The 17,316-nt window shown below is 36.9% G+C and overlaps 1 protein-coding gene across 1 annotated transcript; it reads left to right on the forward strand.

Annotated features, from left to right (window-relative positions):
• Positions 1–4,335: 4,335 nt before the first annotated feature.
• On the forward strand, positions 4,336–17,272 carry LOC103519243 (homeobox protein aristaless-like; the record flags this gene model as incomplete). Its single annotated transcript, XM_008484329.3, has 2 exons — positions 4,336–4,408; positions 16,556–17,272. Coding segments are annotated over 2 exons (631 nt in total), but the record flags the coding sequence as incomplete, so codon positions are not given.
• Between the last annotated feature and the right edge of the window lie 44 nt (positions 17,273–17,316).

Genomic DNA, 17,316 nt, shown 5'->3' on the forward strand with positions numbered 1-17,316 from the left:
TGTACAAATCCCAAAAAGCTTCGCGGGCCACAAAAATGGTCTGGCGGGCCACATGTGGCCCGCGGGCCGCTAGTTGGACACCCCTGTTCTAATAAATCTAAAGGTGTTATCTGTTTAATTTGTTATGAGTTGACATAATACACGTCTCAGACTTAGATGTGCTGTACTCCATTAGGCAAAGAATTTCAAATATTTGGCACTATCTGTTCTGGTATACCTATGGATTAAATTGGTAGTTTGGACATTGGGCCGAATCAAATGCCAAACAAATTTGAACCTTGTGTTTTGGTTGGGCAGTTGTGATTTGGAATTCTGAATTAGTCATCTAACTCGGGTTCTTTTCAAAGAATGCGGCATTGGTAATAAGTATAATAACTAATAACGGTATGATAGATAGATGGTCATGTTCTTGATGATTTTATTTGGAGAATTAGATTTATGTTATTTAGTACCAAAATGGCACGGGCCAAAGTATTGAGGAATATGTCACCGAAATTTCGTGTAAGCGCTAGGCCGTGGGTTCGATTCCCGCCCGGGGCGGATTTTATCCTGATGGGATAATGTTCGTTCTCGGAACGGCTGGCTTTCTATTGGTAGTTTGGACATTGGGCCGAATCAAATGCCAAACAAATTTGAACCTCAGTTTTGGCTGGGCAGTTGTGATTTGGTATTCTGAATTAGTCATCTAACTCGGGTTCTTTTCAAAGAATGCGGCATTGGTAATAAGTATATAATAACTAATAACGGTATGATAGATAGATGGTCATGTTCTTGATGATTTTATTTGGAGAATTAGATTTATGTTATTTAGTACCAAAATGGCACGGGCCAAAGTATTGAGGAATACGTCACCGGAATTTCTTTCGGGGAATTTGTCTTCAGAGGAGCGTGTTATGTTATTCACAAAGAAGGTTTTTAGCCAGCCTAATTAGCTTAGTTGGTAGTGCGTCTGCCTTGTAAGCCCTAGGCCGCGGGTTCGATTCCCGCCCGGGGCGGATTTTATCCTGATGGGATAATGTTCGTTCTCGGAACGGCTGGCTTTCTCCTATCCTGTCTTCCTTCTCTCTCCGATTTCGGGACGATAAGACCCTAGAGTTACAGTTCCCTCTGTCAAACCTCTTAAAAAAAAAAAAAAAAAAAAAAAATAGAGAAGTGGTCAATGTAATAAGAGAGATGTGTTAACAGCTGTGTACCACGGACCACGCTATCGCCAGATGATCGCCAAAATTCAAAACAGTAGATAATAAAAAGTTCAAGATACCTACTCGTAATAATAAACCAGATCCTCAACCTGTGTACCACGGACCACGCTATCGCCAGATGATCGCCAAAATTCAAAACAGTAGATAATAAAAAGTTCAAGATCCTCGTAATAATAAACCAGATCCTCATCTTCAGAGATTCAGCGCTTCAAAGACCTCCCTGTATTCAACAAAATACTCAAAGCTATCTTCCCAAAACAAGACCCATCAGAATCTTTCGAACAAATTTATACTGGTTTTCAAGAAATCAATTTGGTTGTTCACTCCATGTTGGGTCCTTATCATTTTGTCATGTTCTAACACGCACTTTTATATTAAATTATAAATCTAAATCCTCCTTAGTGCGAGCCGCACCGAATCTTAAACTGATTTTGGGGAAATGAGAAGCCAAGCTCAAAATTTGGTTCTCTGAGAAGTTATGAGAGAAGTCAGCCTAAGTTATGAGTTATGAGAAAAGTCAGCCTAAAACCGACCACAGACGATGAGATGAACTCGTCAGATCATCTGATGCCATCAATCTGTTATTGTCGTTGAATGTTGTTATTGTTGTTGCCGTCATCAACATGTTGAATGTTGTTATTGTTGTTGCCGCCAATGTTGAAATTTCTTATAAAATTATGACCCCCTCGATGAGATAGTGAAAATAAATGTGAACTCTTCCCTCAAAGGAACATCAGGGAAAAAGTTTTTGGTTGTTGCATTGGCCCCTTTGGTTGGCATTTGACCACCTTTTACCTATCCGGAAGAAACTTGGTACCTACATTAACTTAAAATTGACCCATTGACTTGAAATTCTATCAGAGACTTTCGACTCAGAAATACAGAAAAAACAATACACTTGGATGGCGACTCATAAGAATCTAAACTTTCAAACGATAGAATTTCCAACCATCAGGGTCACCCTATCACTTCTCATTTTCGAGTAGGTGCCTAATCAATCAAATTAATGGTTCGATATTTTTCTCCAACAGCTTCCACGTTCAGTAATGAGTTTACATACAGGAAGCCTCTTGGTTAGTGAACAAATTACGAGGTTCATAATCTATTAGTAATCTGTAATCCGTCAAAAACTTGGATGTGAAAGCAGAGGCCAAAATGATGAGATCTTCCCAAAATGATATTGGTTTATGAAAATTATTGGGCTTTCCCAAAACATTAAGTGGGCTTTTAAAAGCCGTTAAACCTTGAATAGTGGTCCATTTACATTTTTTACATAGGTTCCTAATTGTCTTTTTATCCTTTTAATGATGATTATGGTGACAACACAGGCTGTCATTTAATATTGTCAAACCTAGGCTTACTGGTAAGGCTTAATAATATTCTAAGCTGTTTGATTCTCTTTGGGTTTTAAGAACACACGACCACCTCTTAGATAAGTATCTAGGATTTACAGTGATAAAGTACCTGATAATTAATAAGTTCTCAGTAATACCTGGGTACATAATACATAATAATCTTGCCTACGAGTGGTTCAGTGAACTGTAGACCTCACTCGGAAAGGCCTCTATAATAGGGGGGGGCCCCGAAATTGAATGGGAAAATGTCCTTCACGTCTTGAACATATTTGCCAAATTTCATGAAAATTTGATAAATCAGTCAACAGTTTGCCGAAAAAACGTAGGTAAAAAAAAACAAGGTAAATGAAAAATCGTCACGTTAAAACTTAAAACTTAAATCGTTCGTTCAGGCTTTGTAGATATAATCTATCTATTAAAATCGGATTATGATAACAAAGATTTCTCTCTATTTCCTCTACATAATATGTCGATGACATGGAGTATTCAATTAGGTAAATACTAAGCATTTAAGCAGTTATTTTTTAATTCAAGACATACTTTACCATGTTTAATTCCATTTTTGAACTGATTAAGTATTTGTTTTCGAAGCTGTTTTATATTGTAGGTACCTACTTTCTTTAATCATTATTATTTGGTAAGAGTTCTTGTCTTACCTATTAGATTGACATTATTTAAATTAGGTAAATACTAAGCATTTAAGCAGTTATTTATTAATTCAAGACATACTTTACCATGTTTAATTCCATTTTTGAACTGATTAAGTATTTGTTTTCAAAGCTGTTTTATATTGTAGGTACCTACTTTCTTTAATCATTATTATTTGGTAAGAGTTCTTGTCTTACCTATTAGATTGACATTATTTTAGTTCACACCCAATGGTTGACACAAGTTTACTGTTACTCAGGTGTCAAACTAAAGGTGTCAACAAAGTACCTATAAGTACAAACTAGTCATTTTTATCTTGAAGTCATGAAGAGATTGTGATTTGTAAAGCACCATCATTATCTTGAAATTATCATTATCATCATTATCTGGTGGATAAAAACCAAGGTTGAAATAGCGATAATACGGGCAGTGTCCCTGAGGCTGCGAGGGAGCCGTTACAAGACCAGAAGTTTAAATAAACTAAAGGTGTCAACCAAGTATACCTATAAGTACAAACTAGTCATTTTTATCTTGAAGTCATGAAGAGATTGTGATTTGTAAAGCACCATCATTATCTTAAAATTATCATTATCATCATTATCTGGTGGATAAAAACCAAGGTTGAAATAGCGATAATACGGGTAGTGTCCCTGAGGCTGCGAGGGAGCCGTTACAAGGCCAGAAGTTTAAACTTGGAAGATGGAGCAGGGGTTCCCTCATGTGATGTTGTTTTCTGGAGATATTTCTTTTTTTATATATCATATAACTCTTTATTGTAATAAATAATGACAAAATTACAATAGGGGGTGATTATCGCCTAAGGCAATCTCTGCCATCAAACCCTTACAACTACCACTTAGTAGTGTCTTGAGAGTTACACATCTACCTACAAAAAAAGCCAAAAAACACATATGTATACACATTTTTTATGCCATCTTTATCTTGTGAGTTTTATTTTATATTAACTCGACAATTTCCCTTACTGACGGTTCAGAAAACTCAAAACACCCTTCCTGAAATATCTGCTAGAAGCCCTGAGTCTATCCCCAAGATTCCCTAGAATAATCCCTAGTTCGAAACCCTTGTATTTCTTGAAATCTTTTTCGTACTTGTTCGATCAGCTTTTTCAGTTGTCTCCTTTGTTTTTTTGTTCACAGAGAGGAGCTGGCACTCAAAATAGGACTAACCGAAGCTCGAATACAAGTAAGTGTCTACTCCTAACAGTTTACCAAAATGCGATGAGTTATGAGATTCATAATTAAGTTTATGTAAATTTAATTTATGTCCGTCGTTTTTAATTAGAATTTTTTTACGACTTGAAGAGAGCTTGATGTGTGTGGGTTGAAGAGAGATTGGGTTTTTCATTTTTCCCCTCTGGTGGAAAAAAAATCCGAGGAGGTAGGTATGTGTATCTTGTTCCTTGCTGACTGATTGGTGATTGGTCAACTCTGGTGGTCACTGGTCTACAGGACTTAATGGTGGTATGGTCACTTTCTGAGTCCCTAGAAGATTTTCCGAATCTCTTTATTGCTTTTGGAACAACCAGTAAGGTTGGATGCATAATTGTGTATTTCAAGATTACAACTGATCACCGAACAAAGTCAATCAATCAACCAATCAATATTTTATTATGTATGTAGGTATTTGATACAATTTACTATGTTCTCCAAAATGACGATTTCCCCAAAAAGGATTTATGGTAGACAAAACACGATTTTTTTTTCTTTTTTTTTTTTTATTTAGAGGTTTGATAGAGGGACATGTAACAACGGAGGGTCTTATCGTGCCGAAAATGAAAAGAGGCGCCACCAAACGAAGCATTTCCAACAACTTTGAACTTTCAAGTCAATTTGAACAAAACAAATGCAAATAACATTGAGATAATTTGAATGCTATCGGAAATTTTGTATTGCATTTCCAAAATTAGTAGGGTAAGTGTACCATTTATTCGCCCACCTAAAAAACGTACCATTTATTGGCCCACCTGTACCATATAAGTCTGTACCTGCCACATAAGTCTGAACTGGACAAACTTTTTCAAGATCCAATTTCATCAAAAGAAAGGGCTTAAAGACTGCTATTGAACAGTGATTTCAAAATTGTAGTCATAAAACAAAAATTAGAAACAAATAAATGTGGGCAGGTGGGCCAATAAATTGTACGTTTTTTAGGTGGGCGAATAAATGGTACACTTACCCTAGTTACAGTTGCTTTACCAAAGGTGATCCCCATATGTATAATAATATTAAGTTAGTGGAATCCCGATTATCTCTTATCTATGTTTTGGTTCTAATTATTCAAAACCATTAAACCCAAAACGCTTTGTTTCTGATGATTCAGAATTCAAACAGAATGGGTTAGTTTCTGATTAAGATGAAGTTGTCTTTAGGTTCTTCTGTGTTTCCGAGAATTTATGTAGAATCTTGTCTCAGAAGGGCACGTGTTCAGATATTTGTTATCTTGTTGAAATGGATATTTTTATTTTATTTATTTATTTAGGTACTTGTTTATTTTACAAAAAATACATATATTTAAATAACCCCTAAGGTTAATGGGACTATTGTAGATGAGTCAATATAGAGTTTAATAAAGCAGATAAATTCTATTATTCTCAATAATCTCAATATAAATAGGTAAATATTAAAAATACTAAATACCTAATAATTAAAATTAAGCTTTGTGGTGAAGAGGATAAAGTACCTACTTATTAGAAACAATAGAATTACCAATTCATTAAAACTAGGTAGATCCATAGATAATAAATAGGTAATACTTATGTAATAATATGATTAGTAAGGATTTAAGATTTAGGCAAACGTAATTTTTATAAAAAACTATTTTGTTATTTGTCATCCTTTCTCTTATTTTGACTGAAGATGTTCTCTGTTTCTAAGGATTAAAAAATCCAAACTCCAATGAAATTTGGTCGGAAAAGTAATACCTACTTCAGCTTGTTCTAATGCAGGGTTTTCCAACTTCCATGTGTATGCGGGCCACATATGCTACATTCGGAGGTACTTTGCGGGCCACATATGTAAATACATAGGAAAGCACCCCCCCCCCCCCCTCGAACCCGGGACCTTCTGCATGGCAACCCGGGACCTTCTCTGTGTTGCTCCGCATGGACATGTTATCCCGATATCATCTCGTCTTTCACCCAATACGGCCAAAACTGTTCACATTACAATGGGACATCTTGTTGGTTGTCTAAAGAAAGCACTACTTATACTTTCTTATTACGACCCTGTGTGTTGAGCCTTACAGGTGATTCTTATACTACCTATCTCTAAAAACTAATAACACTTGTGCTTATGACTGATTCTTTATTATCGCTGATCGAGCACCTTTAATAAGCCGAAGTGTGGAGTGTCTAGGTGACATTGGTCTACCCATACGTCTTTGGAGCGCCAGAGATGTAAATTAATTCATAAATTAACCACTCGTCAAACTCATAGTTATAATGATCCACATTCTTTCTATGTTAGATCCTTATTTAAATTAAAGGTTGGAGCTAGGACGTATTGGTTTGAAGATGAGAAGGTCGTGGTTTCACAAGTCAGAGGTTGATGCTTTGAAGGTTCGGCGAAACTTTTTCTGGTTCTATGAACTGGACATGTTTTGGTGATTCTTTATTATCGCTGATCGAGCACCTTTAATAAGCCGAAGTGTGTAGTGTCTTGGTGACATTGGTGCTGGTGTCTCCATACACTATGTCTTTGGAGCGCCAGAGATGTAAATTAATTCATAAATTAACCACTCGTCAAACTCATAGTTATAATGATTCACATTCTTTCTATGTTAGATCCTTATTTAAATTAAAGGTTGAAGCTAGGACGTATTGGTTTGAAGGTGAGAAGGTCGTGGTTTCACAAGTCAGAGGTTGATGCTTTGAAGGTTCGGCGAAACTTTTTCTGGTTCTATGAACTGGACATGTTTTGGGACCTCTATCTATCTACCTATGTCATTTCTATATTTTCTATCACCAGATGGATGAGAGGCGCTATGATCTTCCAGGTACAATATGGGATCAAGATGAAGTGTATTTGTATTTTCCTTCAGACCATTTCTCACACAATCCTCCTCAGCATGGTGTCCACAATCTTCTTCTTCGCACACTCCGCGAATCCCAAATCCAAAATCGCATGCTACAGGAATCACTCCGCGGGTGTTCCAGCTCTCTTTTCATCTTCCGGTTCCTTAGGCTGTAATTTGATTTGCCGTCCCTTACAGGTAGCACTGTTGTGTTGGAACCTGGTAAATACCACCGGCGTATTATAAGAGGAACCCAGGATGATGATAGCATGATATTGATGCTATTCCTGCCTCAATGTCTTCTAATCTTATGACAACAGTGTTTATCCTACAGGGTGAGAGATGGTGGTTTATGGTGTGCCTGTGGGTCAGATTTTATTGACTGCATGAAGTAAAGAGTCATGTGAACCTAAAGTACGTAGTTCATTTCTTATAGGAGTCATTTGTTCAAGAGTAAGTTCTCGACATCAGATAATCTAGTAAATTTCGTATCAGTTTTCGTGTAAAATAGAAATAGGTCCATCAATACGAATAAACTAGAGATGCTCCTTGACCAAAGTCCCTGGTCCGACAGTGTTTTGATTAAATGTTCGTTCAGCAGTATCGCCAGGTCTTGTCCACAGAAGGATAACAAAGAAAGCCAAAGAACTGGAAGTACCTATAATTATTACCTTTTCACAAGAACCAGATACTATGAGCTAATCCACTAATAGATCCTATAATCCACTACAAAGCTAGTGGAATCAACCAGTGGCGAGTAGGTACTACAAGGATAGCAGAAGTATATGTGAATCTAAATATAACAGCTATAGGTAACTGAACTAAGCATGTTTGTGAAAGAAGGGCAATTTTCAATAGAAAAAAGTATGAAAAATGTTCCAACAATCCCAACACGAACGTTGACAAAGTCAAGAGAAGTTTTCATTTGTCCATGTTCAACTTTAGTTTGTTCTTCTCCCACATGGAAGGAACATTTTCTAATCAGTCATTATCCCGTCCGTCGTGTCTGACCTGTATACAGTGAATTTTCACCTAACCCTAACTTTTGCAATATTTTGACGTCACAACATCTATTTCATCTAATAAATTATGCCCTGTGTTCAAATGTTTTTCTTCTGTAATAGAACGTCATGGTCATAATCATAACTTTTACCAAGTACGAAATGCAAAGTCCGAAGTTCTCTATCAAACGAATAGCTGTAACTCCTGCTTCATCCATGAACCCTCCTCCACTGCTCTGTGATGATATCAAAAAAAGTAAGTTAGATGGTTTTAAATGGGAAATTTCACGCGTCAAAATTTTCTCAATTCATTTTCTCATTATTAAATCCCAGCCAGTAGGTATAATATGATGTATGCTGCCTATATTAGCTTCTTTGCTACTTGTATAATGCTATACCTAATGTCCTATGCTACTTCGTTAATATGTTGTATAGGTACTTGTATCAGTTGTAAATCTTATTAAGTACACAAAAACGCCTGAGTCATCTCGATAGCATTGTTATCCAATATACAGGGTGGTCTTGAGAAAACCACTGCTCTCAGATGCCTGTGATCCAAAGCGCGCATTCCATAAAGATATTCATTAGTGCTCGGGTTAATTAACTCGAGTCTTGTTAAGATTGCATAAGCTAATTTGTTATTGAGGGGCGGGTCTCGTTCATAATTCAAATATTGTTATAAACTTTGAAGACGAAAAGGAACTTGGGTACTCGGAGGAACTTGGGTACACGGGAGATGTTTTCAACCACGCGCTGTTTAATAGCCGAGAACACATGCAGCAACATACCAAATACCAATTCATTTAAGTGCTTTTTCATTCTGGTATGCTTGATTGAAAGAGGATATTTATTTCAACCCTTTGCTGTGCTGTGGAGACAATAGGATCGTGGAGCGTTGACTCGAAGGTTTGGCTGGACCATTTGGGCAAGATAATGTTTAATACGAGTATCCTCGGAGAATCTCATTCCAAACATTTTCTTCCTCAAAAAAATTGGTCTGTAAATTCATTTCTTGTGATCTTACATTGAAGATTCAAGTAGTGAAACTTATACAAAAGTATAGGACGTATAAAGATAAAGGCAAAGTTATGTGCGTATAACAAATAGGTATAGTATAACGATTTGTATCCCTATCCATAATACTTTTTGTTGAAAAGATCTCATTACAAACAATAAACAATCAAATCAGCCAAGGTTTCTTGTAGCGGATAGCTTCTTTGCTACTTGTATAATGCTATACCTAATGTCCTATATGCTATGCTACTTGGTTAATATGTTGTATAGGTACTTGGATCAGTTGTAAATCTTATTAAGTACACAAAAACGCCTGAGTCATCTCGATAGCATTGTTATCCAATATACAGGGTGGTCTTGAGATAAATAAAATGGGGAGATATTCCAAAAAGAACGTTTCACACTTTACTATTTGGGCCCCTCGGTCTATTTTTTGCTCCTAAATGTAGTAACAGTGGTAACAATACACTGGAAATGATAAAATCTAATTAAGTAATGGCTGAAATTTTCACATTTTGGTATTCATGTCCTGTGTCCACCCTATTTTAATCCACACAGTATCAACTTATCGTCTTATCCTAGATACTTTGATATGGACGATGGAAAAGGAAAACCCAGAGCTCTTTTCATAACACATTACATCTCATTAGGTACACCAAACTATAATCACCTAGCATAATGAAAATTAAATTTAATTAAATAAAGTTAATTAAATGAGAGTGACTTTGTAAAAAATATCAAACAATATACCTACCTGCCTATAGGTATAGAGGTTGCGAAGTAGATATCGATAATTTGATTTTGATTTCAAATAAATCATCGATTGTTGTACGATTTTTTTAAGTTTTGAAAATCACTAAATGCCGAGGATTTCACGTTATTTATACGTACGTAAGTACCTTTTGCATACTTTCATAAGTAGGTAGATATATCTATGTGCATAAGTACAAAGTACTTACATACTTATATACCTATCTAAGTTCCTACTAATAAATAATAATCTACCTCCATAGGTAGGTGTAGGTACCTATAATAATTTGAGTATCTTGATGTTTATCCACATATATGTAGATATGTATCCAGCTTGTACGTAAGTACTTGGTATCTACACTCGTGGTTACAATTACACAAGTCCCCTTCGTCTGATATAGATAGGAGGAGCTCTAGTATAGCGACACTGCGGCTCAAGGCAAGGGAACATGAGATGAAGCTAGAGATGCTACGCAAGAATGCAGATCTCGTCAGCTAATAGTTCCTCAGGACTAAAAGTTCCTTTGGACTAATAGTTCCTTTGGACTAAAAGTTCCTCAGGACTACTAACTAGTTCATTTGGACTGAATGCTCTTTCAAACATTACCTACTGATCCGTAGTCTCAGTTGACTAGACTGTAAAGCGCAATTGACATCTCCACTAATCACTAATAGTAGGAACTGAAACTACACAGCTCACACACTATGAGAGGATCAAGATTTAGATACATATTCACATTGGTGTAACTGTGACATCTCCACTATTATTGGTGGAGATGTCAAAATCACTCGTAAACTTAAAGTGAGAATGGAAATAAAATTGATGCTGTTCACTTTTACAAAATTCACCTTGGGGCTGTTATTGTTAATTATTTAATTTTAGTGCCTTCAACTGAGAAATGTCTACACGGTGAATTATCTGGACATTCTTTAAATCTCTATTTAATTACCTATACATTAATAAATGAGATATGTTAAATATTATATTAGATTAATTAATCCATAATCTCTCTGCACATGTTAACATGCATGCTACCACACATTACCTTTCATACGGATTCTAATCAGGGCCTTCCTCAGTGGCTGGGTTCCGGAACTCTATATCAGAACCTCGACACTTTTAACCCAATAATAGAGTTGTTAAAAATATATTAAATTTGTTCAGTTCAGTTCAGTTCTTCTTCTTCTCTATGCCCAGGATTCTCAGAGAGCTCTTATAGTCCTTCTTCTTGTTCTTTTCCTTCTCATCCTCCTATTTCTTATCTTCTTCCCCTTCTTCTTTCTTTTTCTTCTCCTCCTGAGATCTCCAAAATTACTTTTCGTTTTTCCACCACTGGTCTCCACATTTTAATTCGTAACTTATTGGATTATCCCCAATAGAGGAGCTGCCAGCTATTTAGGTAGTCAATGGGTGATGCTATAAAATAATGCCCATTATAGGTACCTTAATGGCTCGTTAATACCGCACGCTGAGATTTAATTAGTCCTCCTGTGTCAACTTTGACCCCTGGAGGAGTAGAAGGGTTAAGTGGTAAGGCCTTCACCTTACAATGACAACAATGTTGGAGATGAGATGAAATTAACGTGTTTATAGTAAATGTTTGGCTTCAACCCTAAAACTTGTGACACTCGATCACTCATTTTTTACATGGTTTTACTTAGCTTGAGATATCTCTTGTTGTTCGTTTGGATCAAATCTTGTAACGTTTGGATCAAATCTTGTAACGAAATTTAGAGTCACTTCTACTAGTCCGATTGATTTGAATTTTTTCTCTGTGTACTCGTAGGTATTTCATTTTCCTCTTTTGGGGACGACAGCTGTGGTTCAAGGCCCCGGGCCCCCTTGACAAAATGACCCCCTTCCCCCCTTAGGAACGGGCCTGATTTCTAATTAATCAGCTGACTGACTAGTGTGATTGACATGCTGTGCTAAGCCCAATCCAAGCACAGTAGCATTATACACCATGTATAACGTATGAGGAACTTACTCTTAACTGTACAACTGTTATGGATTTACTAATACACTTTATTATTACACCTGATATACATGACGTATAATATCTCTAGTAGCGCTGTCATTATGAATGGCAGTTATTTTGACGCATATCTCGCTAATCCAATAAAATTAGACCATGTAGGTAATGTACGTATATAGACAGTTACCTGCATGCTTAAGTCCATCATGTAGGTATTAGGTATAGTAAGGTGTGTCCACACTGTCCACACATAGACAACTGGCCATCGTTCGACGTCGAGTGAACCGTCCACACTGCTTCGATAACATGGATTCACTTCGTCGATTGACTATGTTTGGACACAAATTTACATATTATTGTATGTGACTTGCAGCACTTGCACATGGTCTATTTTAATTCTGAAAATTCTGCCTCGATTTCAAGTAATTTTCCTGAGAGAGGGGAAAAATTCTGAACTGAATTTTGTAAAATTAATTTAATCCAAGAATACCTAGGTATAATTTTCTACCTACCTACTTATGTACGTCATCTTAATTTCAATAAAGACATTAAAAGTAATGGCGAGGTGATTTAATTTTAATCATAATGAAGTAGGCACTATCAAAGTGATTCCAATTAAAAGTAATGAAATAGGTAATATGAAAGTAATTTAAATTAAAAATATTATAAAAAGTAATGAAGACATCAAAAAAGTACTTATCCACACCTAGGTATGCATTTAACATTAGGTAGGTACTTATTAAGTACTAACTTATTATACCAAATCTCATTACGATGAAGTAAGTATTCTTGGGGCCTCGATTAGTCCAATGGTAATTCGATTGCTTGCCCTGCAGAAGGTCCTGGCTTTGATTCCCAGAGTTAACAAAAAATTTGCTCTTGGTGTATTTCTATTGGAAAATTTTCAACGGGTTACTTTCTGGTGGTCTCGTGTTGAACTCCTAAAGAGAAGTATTGTATCTCTTCTTGCTCATCCGATAAAAGACTACGGGACGGGCATGCTATGACACAGAACACCTTACTACCAACCTCCTTATCAAAGACATTAGGACATGGGTACGTAACTCCCTACCTGATTATGTTATTGCCAATATTCTTCCTCATTAGTCAATTACCTATTATTTTTTTTATGTTAAGGCGGTCTCTTCCTGATCCCTTGTGTGCCGCGTCCATTTTAATTTAGGACTATTGCACTGTAGTCAATTACCTAAATACTCGTACCTATACCTTGGTACTTACCTACCTAATACCTAACGAGGTACCTATAAGTACCTAAATCTCTTTCAATAACGCCTAAATGACTACTATTGGGCGGGATAGAAACGGTAAATTAGTCAAATTATTGCTAATATTTCGGTCAAGTCAGGTTTCCTTGCTTTAAGTTCTTTGAATGAACTTCCAAAACTAAATCCGGAGAAAATGGTCTGACTGAAATTTACTATCGTAAATACCCGGAGAACATACTCGTACTAATGTAATGTTCCTTTGCATGAATGTCTTTTGTTACAAATACCAGAACTACAATGTTGCAATTTACTTCTACTTGTATTCGTTACTAGTCTTGTTGATCTCGAACCTCAAACATCAACAAGAACTTGAGAGCTTCGTCAAATAGCCTGTCAGAAGTGGACAGAATCTCATTACCAACATATCAACCCGTGGTAACCCTGTAAATCACTGTTAACAAGTTCCTAATTTGTACACTGGTCGTCAGCACCAAACACTGAAAGGTGTTTAATGTCCAAGGTCGCTCCTACGAAGTGTTAAGTGTTAGGGTAATTAATAACTTTACCATTACACAGCAAGTTTTGGAGGACCTCCGAACGAGAGGGCTCAGGTAGTTTGAAAGTTAATTGAATAACATAAGCACGTTAATTGTTCCCGAGACCATAACTAGGACTATTGTTGGAGCCGAGTTTTATTGTGGACCCAGCCAGAATGATATCCAAAGTGAATATCATTGTTCTCTCTAATGTAGTTGATACTCTTGTTGATATACCTCTTGAGAGTCTTAAGATCTCTTAAGAGATGATCTTAAGAATTGAGTTAAGTATTGGATGAGTTCAGAGTTCATACAAGCACTGAGTAACTTCTGTAGGTCGTTAGTTCACGAGGATCCTTCTTCAAGCTTGAATTCCAGTCATAGTCAACAATATTTATTTCGACAGCGACACTCCAATTCATGTACTGTATGCCAACTTTGGCACTTCAATAAATTGTCCCATGGTTATGGCTCCCTTACGTACCCCTTGTATTATGGGTGGTTCTTATAAAAGCCCTACAAGACTCTACTCAATTAGGTTCATACTGGACTGGAAGTCAGCGAAATCTTTTCGTACAAAGAATTACTCCTAAATTGTCCTCACGAGACTGAGATAATTCTCATCCATTTGGGGGGGGAAAACCACTGCAATAGCGAGAGAACTTCTAGGGATCCTCCAGCAATAAAATTGGGAATTGTAAATTGGCCTTAAAAAGCTGATCAAACCTTAGAAGTCTCCTTTTAAGCCAGTAAGAGCATACGTGCATAATGTGGTGTCCCGGAGGTTGATAACTTTGCTACTTGTACCTGTGCATTATGCCAAATAAGGTTGAACTTTAGAGTATCATTGAGAATTTAAGGCTCTAAATTACCATCATGAAAAGATTTTAGCTTATTTATGATCACTTATTTTGTTCAAACCTTAGATCCCATGTAGGTATATTAGGCAAATTCAAATCAATTCAAAATTCAAATCGGGCACCTCCTGAAATTGAACAACTAAACAAACAGTCAAATTAAATCTACATGAGCTACCTCAGAAAAATAATTCAAAACCTGAAGAGATGTTCAAATTGAATTAAAACTGAATATATACAGTGTGTCTCAAAAGTCCTGTAACCCCTTTATCTTTTGAACGGCTAGGAATTTTTGAATTCTGATCGATTCTCATAATAGGGAAAGGCACATGACCCATCCTGTGGTCGAAAATCTGGCTCAACCCACAGAAAAGGCACTTTTTGAATAAAAATCACCATTTCTAGAGAAATTCAAATGACAGGACTTCTAGAAAATACTGTATTATAGAGGTAGATGGAGGTTATACCAAAGCTCCTGTGGAGATTTTATGGAGGTATCTATTGTTATTTATTTTACAGATATTTGGAGAATTACAATATTTTGTTTTCACTACTTTAGAGATGATTAGAGAGTTCTGCCCACACTTTGGAAGTTTAGAGGTTTGAACTCTTTTAAAATTTAAGGGTCAAACTCTTGAGATTCACGTTAAAACGGAATACATTGAACTGTAACCATCAGTAGTTACAGTTCCCTCTGTCAAACCTCTTAAAAAAAAAACCATAGGAAATCTAATCCTGAATCGGTTCCGTTTTCGAAAGTTGGATTAAAAAAAATACAGTCGAAAATAGGTAAAGTTTATATTATTCAAATATTTAGGCAAACATTTACTTAGACAGTACTCACTAACACCTATTCAACAATCAAAAACTCCATCCACAGACACATAGCAATCCCATCTTCACATCTAAACAATATATCTGTAGTGGTGGATGATGATCATTAATGAATTATTTAGGAAAACCACAGAAACCAGAAAATAATAGAGAACCGAAAAAAACAAAAGTGATTTCATTACACCTGGCTAGGCGGATGCTGCGTTCATTTTCCAAGCATAACTCATCTGAATGTGTCGGCATTTAGGAAACAACGAAGCCTATAATGAAAAAATAGAAAGTAAAAATGGCTTTTTACATTATTTTTCGAAGTTCTCTGACCTAAAAGCCTGTACAGTTTGACAAAATTCCTAAAAATGGCGCAGGTATAACTGTCTGTGTTTACCTCCTAACGTATGAAGTTGATGTTTCAATCAACTTTTGTTCCTCCTGAAAATATTGCTACTGATAGGCGATATCGTTTTTTAAACGTCAACTTAATATATAACTGTCTGTGTTTAGTGTTTACCTCCTAAAGTATGAAGTTGATGTTTCAATCAACTTTTGTTCCTCCTGAAAATATTGCTACTGATAGGCGATATCGTTTTTTAAACGTCAACTTAATAAATCTAGTCATAACTCTAAACATAGTCATCATCCCAGACCAGGTTCAAGGTCATTGAAATAGATACCTACCAAACTTTGGTAACCGAAAAATACCTATTCGTAGATTTAATGGATACCCCTACATCATTCGAAGAATTTGATAGTTGGATTACCTACTTGGTTGTTGTTTTCATTAGCACAGTCAAAACAACTTTATGAAATGAATCGATGATTCAAAAGAATTAAATTAGTCAGGTAATTTAGTTGGGATGTTAGATTAGTTGGGCATTAACCACTAACCACACAGGTTCTGGTTTTCCTCAAGACAGATGTGTGTGTATAACATTGTTATTTTGTATAAAAATAGAAATGTTTTCTACTTCTCCTCCTTTTCCTCTTCCTTCTTTTTCAGCTGAGACCAAACATAAAAAAAGGCCCATCATGTCAGTAATTTATTTTACAATAATAAAATAAGAAACAAACTTCTGAGTTCTCCTGAGCATAATCACTAACCATGTCATTTCCCTCTCTGTTCTCAGGTTTGGTTCCAAAACCGCCGAGCCAAGTGGCGGAAACAGGAGAAGGTCGGGCCGCAAGGTCACCCCTACAACCCCTACATTGGCGGCACGGGGGGCGGCTCCGCCTCTTCCGCCATCGCCCCCTCCCTCCCCAACCCTTTCACCAACCTCGGCTTCAACCTAAGGAAACCTTTCGACACGTTCCGCTACCCTCAGCTCCCCCCGGGGCCAATGTTCCTCGGACCGCCCCCCCACTTCCCTCGACCGCCCCCTCTCCTCAACCACCTGGCTAATTACAGTACGAGCGGCTCGTTTCAAAGTCTCCTCGCCAACATTTCCGCCGCTCAGCAACAACAACACCAACAGATGCAAACCAAACTCCATTCCCCAGCCACCTCCAGTCCCGTAGGGTCAGAGGAGGCACTGTCCCCCTCTATAGAGCCGCCACTGTCTTCACCAGAGTCCCCCTCATCTGATATAGATAGGAGGAGCTCTAGTATAGCGACACTGCGGCTCAAGGCAAGGGAACATGAGATGAAACTGGAGATGCTACGTAAGAATGCAGATCTCGTCAGCTAATAGTTCCTTTGGACTAAAAGTTCCTCTGGACTACTAGTCCATTTGGACTGAATGCTCTTTCAAACATTACTGATCCGTAGTCTCAATATCTAGCCTAGACTGTAAAGCGCAATTGACATCTCCACTAATCACTAATAGTAGGAACTGAAACCACACAGCTCACACACTATGAGAGGATCAAGTGAGCCAAACATTCTCTCAAT

This window comes from Diaphorina citri, unplaced genomic scaffold (genome assembly GCF_000475195.1).
Source record: "Diaphorina citri unplaced genomic scaffold, Diaci psyllid genome assembly version 1.1 scaffold2621, whole genome shotgun sequence".
NCBI classification, from domain to species: Eukaryota; Metazoa; Arthropoda; class Insecta; order Hemiptera; family Psyllidae; genus Diaphorina; species Diaphorina citri.